Source organism: Excalfactoria chinensis, chromosome 1, assembly GCF_039878825.1.
Source record: "Excalfactoria chinensis isolate bCotChi1 chromosome 1, bCotChi1.hap2, whole genome shotgun sequence".
Classification (NCBI taxonomy): domain Eukaryota; kingdom Metazoa; phylum Chordata; class Aves; order Galliformes; family Phasianidae; genus Excalfactoria; species Excalfactoria chinensis.
Window position 1 is genome coordinate 8,261,880 of NC_092825.1, and position 17,401 is coordinate 8,279,280.

The 17,401-nt window shown below is 35.4% G+C and overlaps 1 protein-coding gene across 2 annotated transcripts in view; it reads left to right on the top strand.

The window, feature by feature from the left end:
• The window catches only part of SEMA3A (semaphorin 3A), a 168,907-nt gene that overhangs the window by 141,847 nt on the left and 9,659 nt on the right, over window positions 1–17,401 (top strand). For both annotated transcript variants that reach the window (XM_072331780.1, XM_072331772.1), the window contains 4 exons: window positions 348–567; window positions 5,555–5,646; window positions 9,124–9,165; window positions 14,654–14,811. In XM_072331780.1, coding sequence (XP_072187881.1) covers window positions 348–567; window positions 5,555–5,646; window positions 9,124–9,165; window positions 14,654–14,811 — 512 coding nt within the window. The remainder of the gene's footprint in view (window positions 1–347; window positions 568–5,554; window positions 5,647–9,123; window positions 9,166–14,653; window positions 14,812–17,401) is intronic.

The following is a 17,401-nucleotide window of genomic DNA, read 5'->3' on the forward strand; positions in this document are numbered from 1 at the left end:
TGCTTTCTTTAGACTGGATCATTTTAGAAAATTCAGGATTTGTTCCTTCTGCCAATTAGAGATTAAAACAAATCAGTAAATGAGAAAAAATCTCTTTATGCCTGATAGGGAAAAAGTAAATGATATGTAAGGCTCATTTATATTCTGTTAACATTGCTGTTTTAAATCCAAAATGGAAACAAATAAAAAATCACAGACCTTAAGTGGCTAAATTAACTCATGCTGTCAGGAGACAATTAGATCCACTTTCATGATTATTTATAAAATGAAATTTGGAATGATTGTGATGAAATGCATCTTAATATTCTTCAGTTTTAAACTGAAAAACACTTCCTTTTTATTTTCAGTGTCCCAGTAAGACATTTGGCGGCTTTGACTCCACCAAGGACCTTCCTGATGAAGTTATAACATTTGCAAGAAGTCATCCAGCAATGTATAACCCAGTATTCCCCATCAACAACCGTCCAATCATGATCAAAACGGATGTAGATTACCAGTTCACACAGATAGTAGTAGATCGAGTAGATGCAGAAGATGGTCAATATGATGTTATGTTCATCGGCACAGGTGAGAAGTTTTGAAACTATGATGAGTCTAACTCCAGACATAGATCAGATATAATTTCATATTCTGAAAGACAGAATGCTGGATTATGTTCCAATGTTTACCCATGAAAATCTGGGGCAAAACTCAAAACTGTGTGTGGGGAGGCCTCTGTTGAATACATTTGTTACAGGTTCAGACTGCAGCCTGCGTTGCTTAATTCTTTAGGAGCACTGCCAGATGGAGTAAGATCAAACCACTCTTTCCAACTGCTTTTATTAGGGAATTTTATTAGAAATATTTTACCTCATTAATTATAATTTAGCATTAAAATTGAATTTTTGAGGTACCCATTTTGAAGCACATCATAAGAAACATTAACATGAGTGAGGATAGTTTCCAAGTAAGAAAAGTGTCTTGTGTCTTATGGGCTATTTAAGTATTTCAACTATGACTTTAAGCTCTTTAGCCATAAAAGTACATCATTTTACCAAAGATGCAGATATCTGGTGCATAAAAAGTATTTGAAGAGGAGGTGGTTTTTAAATAAAAACATGATAGCCTTTCCAAAGCCTTGCAGAATGATACAGATTGGGCACATTGTCAAAAGTAGAAATATGTACTCAAGAGAATACAGTATTTCCGGAAAGGTAATAAAGAGAAATAACAGTGGTCAGGAATTAGCTGGTATGTATTTGCTTGGTTTTAGTGGCTTCCATAGACCTTCACTGATTCATATCTGTGGATCTCCTTCTTCACCTGTGAAAGTTTTCCATTAATTGACTAATGTTTCAATTATGTTGAATTGAAGTATTTCAAGCTTTTATTGAACATAATTGGTAATAATTAGACATTAACATAATTAATCCAAACCAAAACAATCCTCAGATCAATTGTTTCTTTCCAGCTTTGGCCTAAAAACATATCTGTCTGGTTCTGTCTTATAACAGTCCAATTTCTGACTTACATACGGTTCTGGTACTCTAGACCTAGGGTCAGATTTCCAAAGCAATAAATCTCAAGGTCTCTTTCATGTTGATGTCTGAAATATATTACGAGAAAACAGATCAGATGAAGCTTTGTGTACTAAACACACTGCATGTGTGGCAATTCAGAACATATATTACAGGAAGTGTAGCTCTGCAGAAAGAGCTCCAGCTCTTTAAAGCTGTGAACTGAGTTATTAGATACCAGTGTTACAATATGTTCTTGCATAAAATATTGAAAAGTAGTTTCATATGATTTTACACAACTTTTACATTTTTTCTACCACACACTAAATGGTTTAATGCAATCTACAATTGGCAGTGTGTTGTGCCTTTCAACAAGTCTTCTATTACATGATTCAGCCCACAGAAATATTAATGGCTATACTCCCTTTGGCTGTGGCATGAGGAAACAAGCCCTTCAGCATCGAGGCTAAGACACTGAACAAACATAAGGAGCTGATTTATGTCTGCATCTTGAGCACAAGAAGTTGCATTTATCTCACAAAGAATTGGCATTCTGTCTAAGAAAGATGTCTTTGTTTCTGCAAGTGAGAGATAAGTACTTGCAGAGAGAGGTTCATTGTACTTTTGTAGACTAAGACAAGCAGTTATACAGAAATTCCTGTCTGTTTTCAGACAGAGCAGGAATACTTATTTAAATCTGAGATATAACTTTGGGACAGTTATGTATGGCTGTTCATATCTAAATCAGCCAGGCGAGGTCTCTGTAAAGAAGCTTCAATATCTAGCTTTTAACTTTGAGTTGGGAATTTAGGCACTTAGTTCTCTAAACCACCAGTGTTCAGATGTGTGGTGAGTCTTCTGGATCTCATCCAACTGCTGCTATTTGTATCCAAGAATTCTAAGAAAAATATTGAAAAGATTACTTGCACTTACCAAAAGAGACTTCAGCACAAAAAACGCAGTTTTGTGACAGTGCTATTACTTCTTGAAATACTGTCTTTGTCCATCAAAACTGCTCTTTTTCCAGCAGGCTTCACTCTCATAGGAATTAAAATACCCATGTTTAGAGGTGAGGTACAAAGTACGTTCTGAGTAAACTGACCCTATTTCAATTTTCAGACTGAGTAAAGAACATCTTCCATGCATGGGCAAAATGAAAGTTGTAGAGCTAAGGCCCTGTCTTCTTTGTTGCCCTGGGCTGAACTGAACTCGCTGCTCAAATTGAAACCAGAAACAGATACACAATCAGTGCATATTGCATCTTCCCCAGGCAAAGAAGAAACCAAGGAACAGATCAGGGTCTTTAGTCACAGCACAATTTCATATTTGGTGACCTGCACCTGTGGCAAAAACAGAGTTAAGCTCTCTGGGATACGGCTGGATTTTTCTTGTAGGTCTGTCCCATCAGATTAGATACATACATTCTTCATATTTTCCCAATGCTCTGGCAGCAATCTATGTTATTCCCACATGCTGCTGAACTCCAGCATGTTGAGGAAATACTGATATTTTACTTTTCTTTTCACTGAACATCTGATGATAATTGAACATAACATAATTAATAGCCATCTAGTGTGGTCACATTTTCCCTTCCTGCGGGTGAAATCTTCAACCAAGCAGTTTCTTTCCCACCGTGATTGTACCAGTGTTTCACAAAGGAAATAAAATCATATCAGAATGCTTGAAATTATATCAGAAAAAAACAGGATTTAAGATAGGCACTTAATGCATATCCTGAGTGTCTGATGTGTGGGATCATTTGGCACAGTCAAGATATATCTGTCAGTAAAGCAAATTAATAACAGTAATCTTATCTTACTCAGCAGAGCTTATTGATCCTAAAGGAGAAGCTTGATTCCATTTGTGTGAAATTGTTTGAAACACTAGTCTGTAAAACGTGATCAGGAACTGAGATAAAGCTCCACTTAGGTACCTGTGGCCTGACCAGAGTTCCTGTAGAGATTATCTTCGACCTCAGAGGATTTCTCTAGCGTTAAGTGCCTGTAATTGTTGCAGAATCCACTTAAAACAGACTTCTTTTTTAAAACAACAACTCACATCTATTCATTGCCCACTCTGGTCCACAACTTCAGTTGTGTTATTTTTTTTTTTCAGTAATGCACCTATATTTCTGGAATATGGAATTTGAAGAATTGTGACTGAGGACAGCCATAACCCAACACAGCATACAGCCATGATAAATTAGTACACTGTTATGTGTACTAAAGCACAATTCTCTCTTTTACCCGTACAATATATTTTCCTCAAAACCACAGCCATCAAATTATCAAGATAATTAAGGAAATGAATGCATCCATTACATTAAAAATGTAACTAACATTAAATTATCTGTTCTACATTAACATATTATAGAAATGGTGCTTTAACATTCTGGTTTTGATGTTCATATAGCATTTGCTCTGTGGTGTTCTCACTGCTTCTTGAATTAAATATATTCAATTTCTGGCAGTAACCATAATGAAAACCACTTCCAAAACAACTTATCAAGTATCTCTTACTAGCTTAATTTGTACATTCAGCTGCCTAACTAAGAAATGTGGTTTTGGTTTTTTTTGGTGTTTTTTTAGAAAGAGCCATAAAGGTTTTTTGTTTGTTTGTTTGTTTGTTTGTTTTTGTTACCCCTTCCCTCCCCCCTCCCCCCCCCTTTAAAAACAAGAACTATGCATTTGTGATGTATGATGAAAACAGAGATGGAGACATTTTGTGGGAAAAAAAATAAAATGAAATTACAAATACAAAATTTCCTGTGAAGAAGCTGAAATAGCAGAACTTTCTCCTGAAACTGTGGCTTTTAAGATGCTCAACTTACAAACAAACAAAACACAACAGTATTTCCATGCCATTTAATCTGCTTCAATTTTTAAAAACAATGAGTTGTAATTCTTTTTTTTATGAGTAGTTTCAACAGATACACATATAATTATACATTTGTTCTTTTATATCTCAAAGCTTTTTTATTTTGAGAATGCTCATCTTTACAGTTCTGTTATTTCTAGTATTTTACCAATTTTAAAATGCTTTATATTTTCCCAGAATACATATTATGAAACATCCGTAGAGACCGTTCCTCTATTTACATGGTACTACACTTTGTTGGTTAAAATGAAAAGTCATATGCAAAGTTGTTTAAATTTCAGTGAGTCTTTAGTGATGTGCACCAACCTAGAAATGATCCATTTCTTTACCCCTTGCAGATTCTATTAATAAAAACAAATAAATCACAATGCAGAAGCAGCAAAACAGAGATGGTCCTAAGTTGCAAATAGTTTCACAAAGCCAGAGGCTGTAGCTCTGGAACTTCAAGTCTTTGCTTTGTTCACACTTAAGGCAATTGCAAAACCCCCAAGAATGTAGATGGATATAGTGTGAAACAGCTGGTAAACATGCATTTCTGATGTTGAAGATACAAGCTGTGTTGCTTTTTATTCCTCAGTGAAGACTAGTTTCTAAGTCACAGAGAAATATAAATGCCTTAAGGAGCTTATACATCTTAGGTACTTTGTTTGACACAGGGAAGATAGTATGTACTTAAGAGATCTAACATCTTCATCTGTCTAACAACATTTGTCCAGATGTTTTTATATCCATACTAAGCGTTTTGACAGCATCTTCACATGCATTTTAAGAATGACAAACACCATACTTCAAAATGGACAATAAAACATTTCTGGGTAAATTTAGTGCTTTACCTTCCTCAATTAAATGTCTGAAACATCTGTCATTTTATACTGTCATTTAAGTAGTATTTCAGTCCTTCCTATCTTGGACTTGATAGAACGTTATTTGTCTTCTTGTTACTTTTGTTGAATTTTGATATTTAAAAAATTTCAATCAAATGTTCTATTGAAATTCAGTGTTTTTCCAGAGTATTTTAAATAGCAGTTAGCATTTGAAAACAAGTGTGCAGTGGTATGTGGTTTCACATTCTTTATATCTGAAATAATTACATGCAAGAGATTCTGACTGCTCAGAAGTAGAAGTATACTTCTTAAGCACCCAAAACCACTTTTTTTTTTTTTTTTTTTTTTTTTTTCCAGATATTGGAACAGTTCTTAAAGTGGTTTCAATTCCTAAGGAGACTTGGCATGAATTAGAAGAAGTCTTGCTGGAAGAAATGACCGTCTTTCGGGTAAGTGCAGCTAAATTTCAAGAGTCAGGTTGTAGATTTCTCAGTGAACAGCTGCAAACTGAACTTCTTGCAGTCTGGCCAAGGAATAACCTGGCATAACCCTCTAATTAGCTTGTCACTTACAAACACAGACACTAGTCAAAATAAACCTTGAAACTTTCAATGCTAGCTGAAGGTTAATGATAAAAGAATGGTTTTCTAGGTTCTTGTTTTGTGACTGAAACACAAATTTATATCTGTTAATCTTACAGACGTTACATGCTATAGTTATATGTACACGTTTGGCAATAATGCCTGTCTCTTTTCTTCCACAGAGATACACAATAGAAGAATTGTATAGGTGCATAAAAACTTAATTTAGATAACCCACATGACATAACAGTAGGAAAATGCCTCAGGAATAACACTGATCTTCACCATTATCTTATGTTTAATAACCTCAGAAACAGTGTTCATATTTTCAAAGGTGATTGGGAGCCTTTTTGCAAAAGGCGCTGTAAGCACTACCTAATTGTTAACACTTTTTTTGTGAAAATAAATCTCTTCCAGCTTTTTTGTCTGAGCTACTAAAAAATATGGCATCACAGGCACTCCCGCAAGTTGAGGCCAAGTAAAACTTTCAAACACTTTGCAGACAGATCCCAGGGATGTCTTATGTTTTGTACACAACAACAAATCATTTACATTCCCTATGTTATTCTTTTAGTCAGTGCTGTTTTATGTCACTTTTTAACAAGCCCCTGGCTTTAGTGGACCGATACCTGGCCAGGAGCACCAAGTTTTTCTGGCAAGCATGAAGATGATGTGCATGGTGGGTGAGCCCCACATCATGTGGTGTCACTGCAGATGTTCTGTCAAGGGCCATACTCAGCCACTGTGTCCTTATACTCAGTTGCCATCACTTTATCTTTGGCTTCTGAGCAGATGCAACATCCCCACAAAGAGCATATATATATTATTCCCCGTGATTTTTTATTTTCTCTCTCTCTCACTATATATATATGTATATATATACACATTGAATTGTCCTTAACTTCATAGAATCATAGAACAGAATCACAGAATCATGGAATGGCCTAGGTTGAAAAGGACAACAATGATAATCTCGTTCCAACCCCCAGCTATGTACAGGGTGGCCAACCAGCAAACCAGGCTGCCCAGAGCCACATCTAGCCTGGCTTTGAATGCCTTCAGGGATGGGGCATCCACAACCTTCTTGGGCAACCTTTTCCCTTGCTTCACCACCCTCTATGTGAAAAAATTCCTCCTAATATCTAACCTTTGTCTCAGTTTAGAGCCATTCCCCTTTGTCCTATCACTATTTACTCTTGTAAACAGCCATTGTCCTTCTTGTTTGTATGCTCCCTTCAAATATTCAAAGGCCATAATGAGGTCTCCATGGAATTTTCTCTTTTCCAAGCTAAACAAGCCCAGTTCCCTCAACCTTTCCTCACAGGAGAGGTGCTCCAGCCTTCTGATCAGCTTAGTGGCCCTCCTCTAGACTCGTTTCAAGACCTCTGCATCTTTCTTGTACTGGAGGCCCCAGGCCTGGACACAGTACTCCAGATGGGGCCTCACAAGAGCCAAGTAGAGGGGGACAATCACCTCCCTCTCCTGACTGGCCACACACCTTTTAATGCAACCCAGGATATAGTTGGCCTTCTGGGCTGCAAGCACACACTACTGGCTCATTTCTACCTTGTACTAACCTTACACAAACACCACTGTGTTGAGTCCTGAAAGGATGGGTATCTGTTTATAAGATCATTGGGTTTTTCAGAGGGCAGATTTTTCTTTTTCTTCCTTCCTCCTTTCCTTCCTCCTTTCCTTTCCTTCTTTCCTTCCTTTCCTCTTTCTCTCCTAAATGCAGTCTATGAACTATTTTGATAATGTATGAGTCCTTTCCCTAAATCAAGAAGTGCCAAGCTAAAGGAGATTGAAGAAATATAAAAGTAAAAGAAAGGAGTTAAATGGAACTAAAGTTTTATTTCAGACAGTCTTTACAGAAATGCTATGGATAATGGCAAAGTCAGATTTGTTATTTTACTTTGTATATATATTTATTCACTATGCAACAAGATTTTGGTGTTCTGACTTTCCTGAAAGCTCATTTTTCTCATTTGGCATACATTTAAGCCTTAAAGAGATCATTAACATACTTTGGGGCAATAAGAAGAATTTGTGTGAATAAGATATGTATCTTTCAATAGAGAATTTGCAATAGATTTTAATACATTTTAACCAAATTTAAGTTTTCTTTAGTGGCAAAAGAGTCTATGTGCATCAAAAAGAATGCATTTAATTGCTTGCACTGCAATTTGTTGAATACAATGCTTTTCATTTATAACTCCACCAAACACAGTATTCCGTATCTGTTACTTTGATAACAAATTCCTCTTTTAACCCATTTTTTCAGTATTTCTCTGAACAGCTGAACAAACAAATCCATGTGTTCAATTTTCAGACAAAGTTACACTTAATTGATGCTTTCTAATATAGGATCTATTCACCTATTTGGAAAGGCAGGCCCACATGTTTAACATCCACTGACCCATATCAAATTCTCTCAGGAAAAGCAAGTTAAAAGCTGTACAAGTGTGAAACCTTAGTGAGAATGCTATTAATTTGCATAATGAAAAGTGTGATGTGTGATGTACCAATAGTAAATTTTTAGATGAAATATAATATTCATAAAGCACTGACTTGGTGTCATACATCACCAAATGATGTCACTTTTACTCCCGGGAGTAAATTCATATAAGCAGCCAGGCCTAAAACATAGAAATAATCTACTTTTAAGCAGATCTAAATATACTTTCTGTATTAACTACATGTTACAGTCTCTTAGTTAAGAAAGTAGTTATTGGTTTGACATCTGATTAATACGGGTAACTATAATTAAGAGTAGACACAGCTAGAAGCAGAGTAATAATAGGTATTTGAACACTAAAAAAATCTCTTGCCTATTTTTTCTCTTAAATCTGCAAGTGCCAGTAACTTGTGAATAATGCAGTGCAGTTAACAATATCAGGTTTGAGATTATGGCTTGTTCTTACAAATAGGATTTTGCAGGAAAGTATTTTTCCACTTTATATGGTTAAAGGACATTATATATTTCAGTGTTACAATCTACATGTTTTGACACATACATTATTATCTTCATATTTTCTGAGACATTCTTTAAATAAGCTGTAAATTTAAGAGCAGAATTTCAAAATGAGAAATAAGTAATCACTTTGAGAGTTTGGAGAATGTAAGAATCATATGAAATGATACTTCTACAGTCACCTTAACAAAGACGTATGTGGATGTGTATATTCTATATCACTTATAAGTGGAAAATATACCACTGCAAAAGACAACAAGAAGCACCAGTACTAATTACAGCTTTTCTAAGATAGGAAAATAGTGTTCTGGCAGAATTTGTGTATTTAAATAACTAATTTTATACTTTAAATCTTTTCTTTTTTCTCTTAGGAACCCACTGTTATTTCAGCAATGAAGATTTCCACAAAACAGGTACTGTATCCACAAACTTTAAATCACTTTTAAATATTTATTGGTCTCTGTCTTTTAGACAGTAACTTGGCAGTCAGTAGAGATACACATTAGTTACAGTAGCAGCACCCCTTCCCTTTACATAAACAGCAATATTTTCTCAGAAGAATGTAACACGTAAATCCAATAGGAAAAACAAGCTTGCGTTACCTACTGGTAAGGTATGAACTAAACAAACTAACCTTCTGTCTGGAGGCTCTCAAGAAAAAATCCACATTACTGAAATTTCTTATGACTGATAATCTTCTAAAAGAGTGGTTAAGCATTGTACCTTACTTTAATAGGACTAGTATCTACTCTCTGTACTATTAATAACAAATTCTATCAACTCCAATGCCTTCAATGCAGATTCAGTTCATGTGACAGGTCCCTGGCTCTGGATAGGTATGGAAGTAGTACTGGAAGAAAGTATCAGAAGAAAAATAATGACCAGAACCACTTCTGGTGCCACTGGAAAAGAGGTTCAGGAATATGAGTGAGCACAGCATAAACAGTAGGATGAATAACGTGCAGAATGGCTTCCCTGTGAGGAGATACTAAGTAAATGAAGATGTTTCAGTTTGTAAATAGATTCAGTCTACAAACAGGCAGAAACATAGTGCAAAGGCCTATACAATACAACATGGCAAAATCATGCGTTGCATGGCTTCTGTCCTCCCCAGAGGCTAATTAGCTATGTAAAATAATCAAAAGAAGATACTTTTCAACAGAAAACATTTGTCTGTGGAACTGACCATAGCATACAGTTTTGCAGATATGTCAGTGGCTGGAAAAAGGGATTAGAATCATGGATTAGAGAGTGTACCATGCAGCACTGAGGATAACCATGCTTTCTGGAAGCCCTTAAGATGTTGCTTATTGTGGACTAGGACACTCTAGTCTACTTAAGCTAGATGTATATCTCTTCCACTCAAAACAAACAAGTAAACAAATGAAGTACTCTGTGATAGTCCACTACATCAATTTGTTCACACTCATTAATTTTACATTAATGTCATTGTCCATATAAAAGAGATTCGGTAATACATGCTCAATTGGTTGCTTTAATATTTGTGTGCATTCTAAATAAGACTTAGTTAAGTCATTTACCTTTCTTCCTGCATTGCTGAACAGAGCCCTGTATTCTGTTTGAAATGTTGCCTATTTGACTCAGAACATACAGCATATAGGAAAGTTGTCTGAATGCATTCATACATTTGACAGAAAACATTTTGTTTGGGGCCACTTTTCTACACCATTTATCAACCAGAACAGCAAAAAATGGCAGGACAAAAAAAAAAAAAAAAAAAAAAGTTGAATACTGAGATATCTGAAAACAAACCTGTCAGTTGTATATATACCTACTTATGTTCTCTCCATACCAAAATGCTCTGCTTTGGATTATTCGTATAAGTACAATCTCTTCAAGCAGCCAATCATGTCTGATACTAGGACGTGTTTCAGTGCAATTGCTTCTTCAAAGCATCCTTAGTTATTCAGGAGAGATTAAGATTTTCCCCAAGTCTTTTGAAAACAAATGTACACTACTAAAATTGTCTAAATCTATAAAAAGAGTATAAAACACAGCTTAAGCAGGCAAAGTTAAGCTCATTGAAAGTCAACCAGCCACAGGCTAAAAATGACTGCATGAAAAGCTTTTGGCACTGTCTCTAAGTATCAAATAAGTATTTGGCCACATGTTTCCATTTTATAGTTTAGATTTCTAAATACTGTAGTTTTACTATTCAAACACTTTACTCATTTTGTTTCGATTAGCAGGGTGTTTTTCCTATAAACAGCACAATAATCCCAAGTACTGCAGAATGCAGGAGCATAAAATGTAAACAGCAGAACTAGCATGTCCTACTGAATACTTTCAAAAATATCAATTTTCTTCACTAACAAATCATGAAGTTTTTTCTTATTTTTGAATATGTTACTACAGCAGATGTTCAAAGCTACTTCTTTTGCTATCATGTCAAACTGCTATTTTACAAGAGAACCTTCTTCGTAATTACCAAATCCTTCAAGTTCTTCAGGAGTATTTAGCTGAAGGTTTAAATGATAAAAAGCTCTAAGGGTTCCATACCTCTGTATATAAGTATAAATTTTGATCCTTGAGAAAGAGTGACTTTCAGCAAGGAAATTCAGTTGATATAGTCAATCCTAAGTCTGTTGTCTTTAACTAACTAGAATTATATTTACATTTTCTCACTGAAGCTACATATTCCTCCTGAGTACATGCTTCATGCAGCATTATTACTGGAATGACTTATGCAGTTACTAGTAGACAAAACATTGAGAAGACAACATCCTGTAATACTCTTCAGCCTCTTCCATTCAAAGTTCTGTGAGAGCCAGCCCTCCAGAAAGCCCCTGGCTGCACTTGGTTTGTCCAAGAGGGCTCCAGATTTATTTTCTTACATTTAGAAAAATACACAAAAAATGCCGCTTTAGGGAGTACATGGAAAGGGACAGTCCAAAATGATTACCATCACTTACACAATTTCATGAACTCTTCTGCATAAGATAGTCATATTTCAAGACATGAAATGAAATTCAGTTGAATTTGAGACCCCTGTTCCCTAGAGTTTCTTTTAAAATTCTGCTTCAGTTTTTCATTTTAAATATTCAAATTTTTCATCTCTTACTAACTTCAGATTTGTTAACTGCAGATGGAAAATTCTCAGCTCCATCTTCCTCGTAACACTAGGGAAGAACTGCATTTTGGGCAGCACAGTGGGGTAGAGATATCACTGGGTTGCTTAAAATATTAATCTCCTCAAGTTTTCTGGAGCTCTGATATTTCTTCAAGGATTTTTAGAGGGCTACTTCCTTTTTAGTCTTTTTGTTTGTTTGTTTGTTTTTTCCCCTCTAGTTTAATCTGATTATCAGCTGATTTATTAAATTAAAAACCTCTCAGGAGGTTTTTGCCCAAAAGGCAGTTTGTCTATGTATGGCAAAGTAAGGTCAGAACACTGATACAAATCATTCTATTACTACTTTCCAAATTTCATACTGCCTGAATTTATATACTATTATGTCCAGAATAATGACCACCAGATGATCAGAAGAGGAGCAAACGGGGCAGATGCTGCAGACTGTGCAGCACCTGAAACATAGGCTATAGTTCAGTGACTGAACTTTATTAACTTACCTACAAGAAACAGATTCTTTAAGTAACCCTAGTTTGGCTGCTTTCTTTCTTTGTCTCTCTCTCTCTCTTTTTTTTTTTTTTTTTTTTTTTTTTTTTTTTTTAATTTCCTTATGCATTTTTAGTCCTCTAATTCTAAAAATATTTATTAGAAATTGGGGAGGTGTTTTGGCAAAATGAAATTAGTTACAGAGATATGTAGGAAAATATTACACCACACTTCTTTATTTTCCCATATACATTCTCCAGGTTCATTGGTTCATTTTTATACTGGCTGCAACACGTTGCTACACACAGACATGCACATGTATATATTAATGCCCCAATTACATAGGACTCAGATCAATACCATCTGGACATTTAAGATGCTTAAGTGAAGCTTTAATTTGACCTATGCTGCCTCTATAATCAGTAAAGAGAAAAAGCATCCCTTGAGAAATATTTAGGTCACCTGAGATTTGAATTGCTGCTCTTTTTACTACAGAATGTACCCCTAAGCTGGGAACTTCATTAAGTAGCTTAAGTTAGGCAGAATCAGTCCATCATGTCCATTGCCTGTCATCTACTTGTCAATGATACAACTCTACTTGAGCACTGTTACGTACACTGAAGGCTTTGTGAGGAACTCTGTGTAGTCAGACTGTTGCTCAGAAGAATGTGGTTTTACAGCCCAGGTAAGACACTTTTATAGATGGAAGCAGCTGCTTAGATAGGTCTTCATTTTCTATTTACCAAAGCATACATTTTCTTTTGGATACTTTCCTTGTCATATTTTTCTTGAGAAACTATTGAAGTTTGTGTGAAGACAAGGGATGTATCTGTTATAACTAATACGTCTGTAAAAACTGCCAAGCTGCTGTCTTTCAAAGAAACTAAACACCTTTTTGGAGCACTTTCATGTTTTCTTTCTTTCTTCAGTTATCCAGCGCACATCCTTTTCAGCAGATAGTTAACTTCAACCACCTTCCATTCCAGGATTCTTCGGAAGTGATACCTCTGAGGCATTACAGTGCAAGAGATGAAGAATTTTGATAAAATTTCCTGAAAGCCTATTTTTCACACCAACCTTATGTTTTCTAAGATTGAAAAAATGAAAAATTTCTCAGTGTGATTGCTCAGAGTGAAACTTTAAAAAGTATTAGTTGAATCACTGTAGGTAATGGATAACAAATTTTCAGCTTTTTAAAGCAAAGTGTCAGTATTTTCAGGAAAGAAAGATTATGTCATTTAATTTTTATAAATCTAAGTGTTTCATTTTCCCCTAGTTTAGTACCTCAGAGTGAATTCTCTTTGCTTACTATACTCATACTTGTTTTCTTTGCAAATTAGCCCTAAGCTGAAATATCTCTCTTTGGAATTTCACATAGGATCAGTAGTTCAAGATTCCTCTTGTCCCTCTTGGGACTGACTTCCTTAATGGACCTCCTTAATTTAAGATCAGAGAGGAAACTGACAAGTTATTCTATTATGATACCATACAAAGCCGTACTTAATTTTGTTTGCATCTCCTTTTTTCTTCATGGTTCTTCTCTGGTTTTCAACTCCATCTCCCAGTCAACTCTGTTCTTTATCCAAAATAAAGTATGCCTTCTTCCTTCATTAAATATATGTTTCAAGTAGAGCATATGATCTTCTGAAAGGGCTATGAAACTTCAGAATTATCAGACATGCAGGTATGGTATCTATTCCAGGCTTAAACGTCTCCATATCTGACTGAAATAATTTCCTTTAGACCTATACAAGCAAATTCAAGTCATATATAAGAAACTGAAGTTAAAGTTGTTTTCCTTTTTATTTACAGTCACAATTGTATTCTCCACTGTTCTATGTCAATGATTATAGCATTTTGCCAACGTGGGGATCTGAATACAAATTAAAGAAAAAATAAAAAAAAAAATAAAAATAAAAAAAAAAGAAAAGAAAAGAAAAGAAAAGAAAAGAAAAGAAAAGAAAAGAAAAGAAAAGAAAAGAAAAGAAAAGAAAAGAAAAGAAAAGAAAAGAAAAGAAAAGAAAAGAAAAGAAAAGAAAAGAAAAGAAAAGAAGAATTTTTCTTTGCACTTTTATTTTCTCAGAGAAACAACTGAGAACTTCACACCAAAATCAAGTTGTTCTTGTTTGTTTTTTTTACCCAAAAGACAATTCTATTCTCATTTATTTAGTGTACATCAGGATCATGATTTCCTATTGCACTTCTAATGGCCCTAACATATTAATTTTTAATACATACTTTAGGCTTTCCCAGCAGAAACAACAACAACAAGCAAACAAATAAACAAAAGAGTTTTATTTTATCTTTCTTTTTCACTTTTGTAACAGCAACAACTCTACATTGGCTCAGCCACTGGAGTTTCACAGCTTCCTTTACACCGCTGTGATGTCTATGGAAAAGCATGTGCCGAGTGTTGTCTTGCAAGAGACCCTTACTGTGCATGGGATGGTTCATCTTGCTCACGTTACTTTCCCACTGCTAAGAGGTAGGGACAGTTTCAGATGTCTACATGGTTTACTGTTTGTTTTAACTGATGATTTAAATGTGACCAGAGAATTGGAGATTTTTCATGGGATGGTTAACTGGAGCCCATTCTCTTCCAAAGAAAACATAATTGTAGGAGCTACAATTAATATGAAGCCTTGGTGGATTTAAAGGGAACACTGCTACTTCTTGGGGCAGATTAAAAACAAAACAAAACCAAAACAGAAAAGAATAGTTTGTGAAATGGGTTCATAATTTTTATTTGGTAATAAGTAGTAAGAAGTAAAATTTATTTTTCTTTAACATGAGGGGAGGGGAGTTGATATTGAAAGTGAATAACTACTTGACCAACTAAATAATCCTGTGTTTTCATACATTCTAAGTCAAAGACAATATTTATAAAATATCTGAATATGGAAAGTTATTACTTAGTGATATATAGCATCATTATTCAAAAGTATAATTCACTGTATTGATGAGTGCACTAGTGCTCTCAGAACAACTGCTATTTTACCATCTCTCTGCATGGGCGCTGAAGGTTTTGCAATGCAGAGGTTAAGAGAAAGCAGAAAAGGCAATTAAAAATACCTCTTAATAAGAATTTCTAAGTCTTACTGCTTGATCTGAAAATTTAAAATCATATTCTCTTTTCTTTCATTTTTCTATAAAAGTACTTTTCTTAAAACATACAAGTTAGTTACTGAACTGCTGTTAGATATTGAAGAAATTAGGAACAACTGAAGTGATAAATGCTTTCAATTACACAGAATCACAGAATGACCCGGGTTGGAAGGGACCTCAAGGATCATGTAGTTCCAACCCCCCTGCCTAGCAGGGCCACCAAACATACGCCTTTACTAGATCAGGTTGCCCAGAGCCCCGTCCAACCTGGTCTTGAACACCTCCAAGGACGGGGCATCCACAACCTCCCTGGGCAGCCTGATAAAGAATTAAAAATTAAGAACAGCCATTGCTGTAACATCAAGATTCTCATGATAGTCTGGCTAAAACAGATGAAAATGTATTAACATTGAAGCAAATATGCCAAATAATTTATATTTATGAAGAAACAAGATCACAAAGATTTATATGCAAAAGGGCCCTATATCTTAAAATTAACGTTAATAAATACTTGGTTGGGAATTTCAAGACTCCAAATTCCAGATTTGGATTGGTTGTTTTAGGTGGTGGTTGTGGGAGTGGGAAATAGCATTTGTTTCAGGCTTTTCAGATGGAGGGGCTCATAGTTTCAACGTTTGCATTACAATGCATCCTAAACAACTGCTGATGACAAAAGAAAAAGCTGCATTTGAGATGAATCTCAGGGTGGTTTTTTTGTTTTGTTTTGTTTTGTTTTTTGTTGTTTGTTTGTTTTCAACAGGAAGGGGATAATCTGAGTTTTTCTGATATTCTTTAGAATTAAAAAGGAGAAACCAATCTTATGGCAAAAGCAGAGCAGTCAAGTTTTCTCAGCTGCAGAGGCTAATTTCTAATTTGTGGTGGGAGGAGTAGTAGGGAACGAGAGAGACAAGACTTTCAAGGGGAGTCTGAGAGATCAAACTGATCCAGAAGGATCCAAAAGGACAGAATTCAGTGGGATTCAGTATTGCCTTTCAGTTGAGAGAGATGTTAGTAAGGAATATCTTCTCTGTTACCTCCCAGCTAGTTCTATCCCTGAACTGCATGCTATACATGCCCTATCACCTATCCTTCCTAGTCTTTCTCAAAACTCACAGATCATAGCATTAAAAATCATAATTAAAAAACAAACAAACAAACAACAACAACAACAACAAAACAGAGATGTTGATCTTTCTGTATCCCTTTCTCCAACTTACCTTAATAATCAGTCTGAGAACGTTTGTCATCAAAGGAAAGGGGACAGGGACCTCTTCATACTGGGATTAAGGGGCAGGGTTCCTGCCTAAACCAGCAATATGAATACCTTGTGGTGCAGAAATTCCTGAAGTCACTGCACAAGAAAAGTAAGTTCTGGGAGGGTGGGGCGCTGACACTGCCTTCAGGAGGAGCCAATGTCACCTGCAATTTTCTGTGCTGCTGGGGGAGAGGATCTGCTGTTTACCAGGTACTTTTTGTACCCACTGCCTCAATCCAGTTTAGAATATTTCTGTGGCATTGCAGGAATTAGTTTAAATGTCAGCATTTTCAAAATAATATATTTTTAATTTCAGGCTCTTGGAATATTGGGAAAACTAAGTCCTGAGGGATTTGCACAAATGCTTTGCCAACGGTGCTTTATTTTTCTTTCCTTTTTTTAAAAAATGAGCTTTTATGAGCCGTGATTTTACTTTACTTTTCTTCGTATATTTAAGATGTCTAAATGGCAATTCACAGCTCCTGTGGTGTGTCCACTTAACTCTGCCTCATGCAGAGGTGTGTTCTGGTTCATATTCCATAAATCATGTTGATACAGTGGTGATATATGTGACACTTTCTAACTAAACATCACATCCAAATTCCATTGACAGTGATATGAGTCTTTCCGAAGGTGGTTTTTTTGGTTTTTTTTTTTGTTTCCTACAAATAGTGTGTTATGACTGTGCTGCCTTTCCAAAGTAAGAATGGAGTAA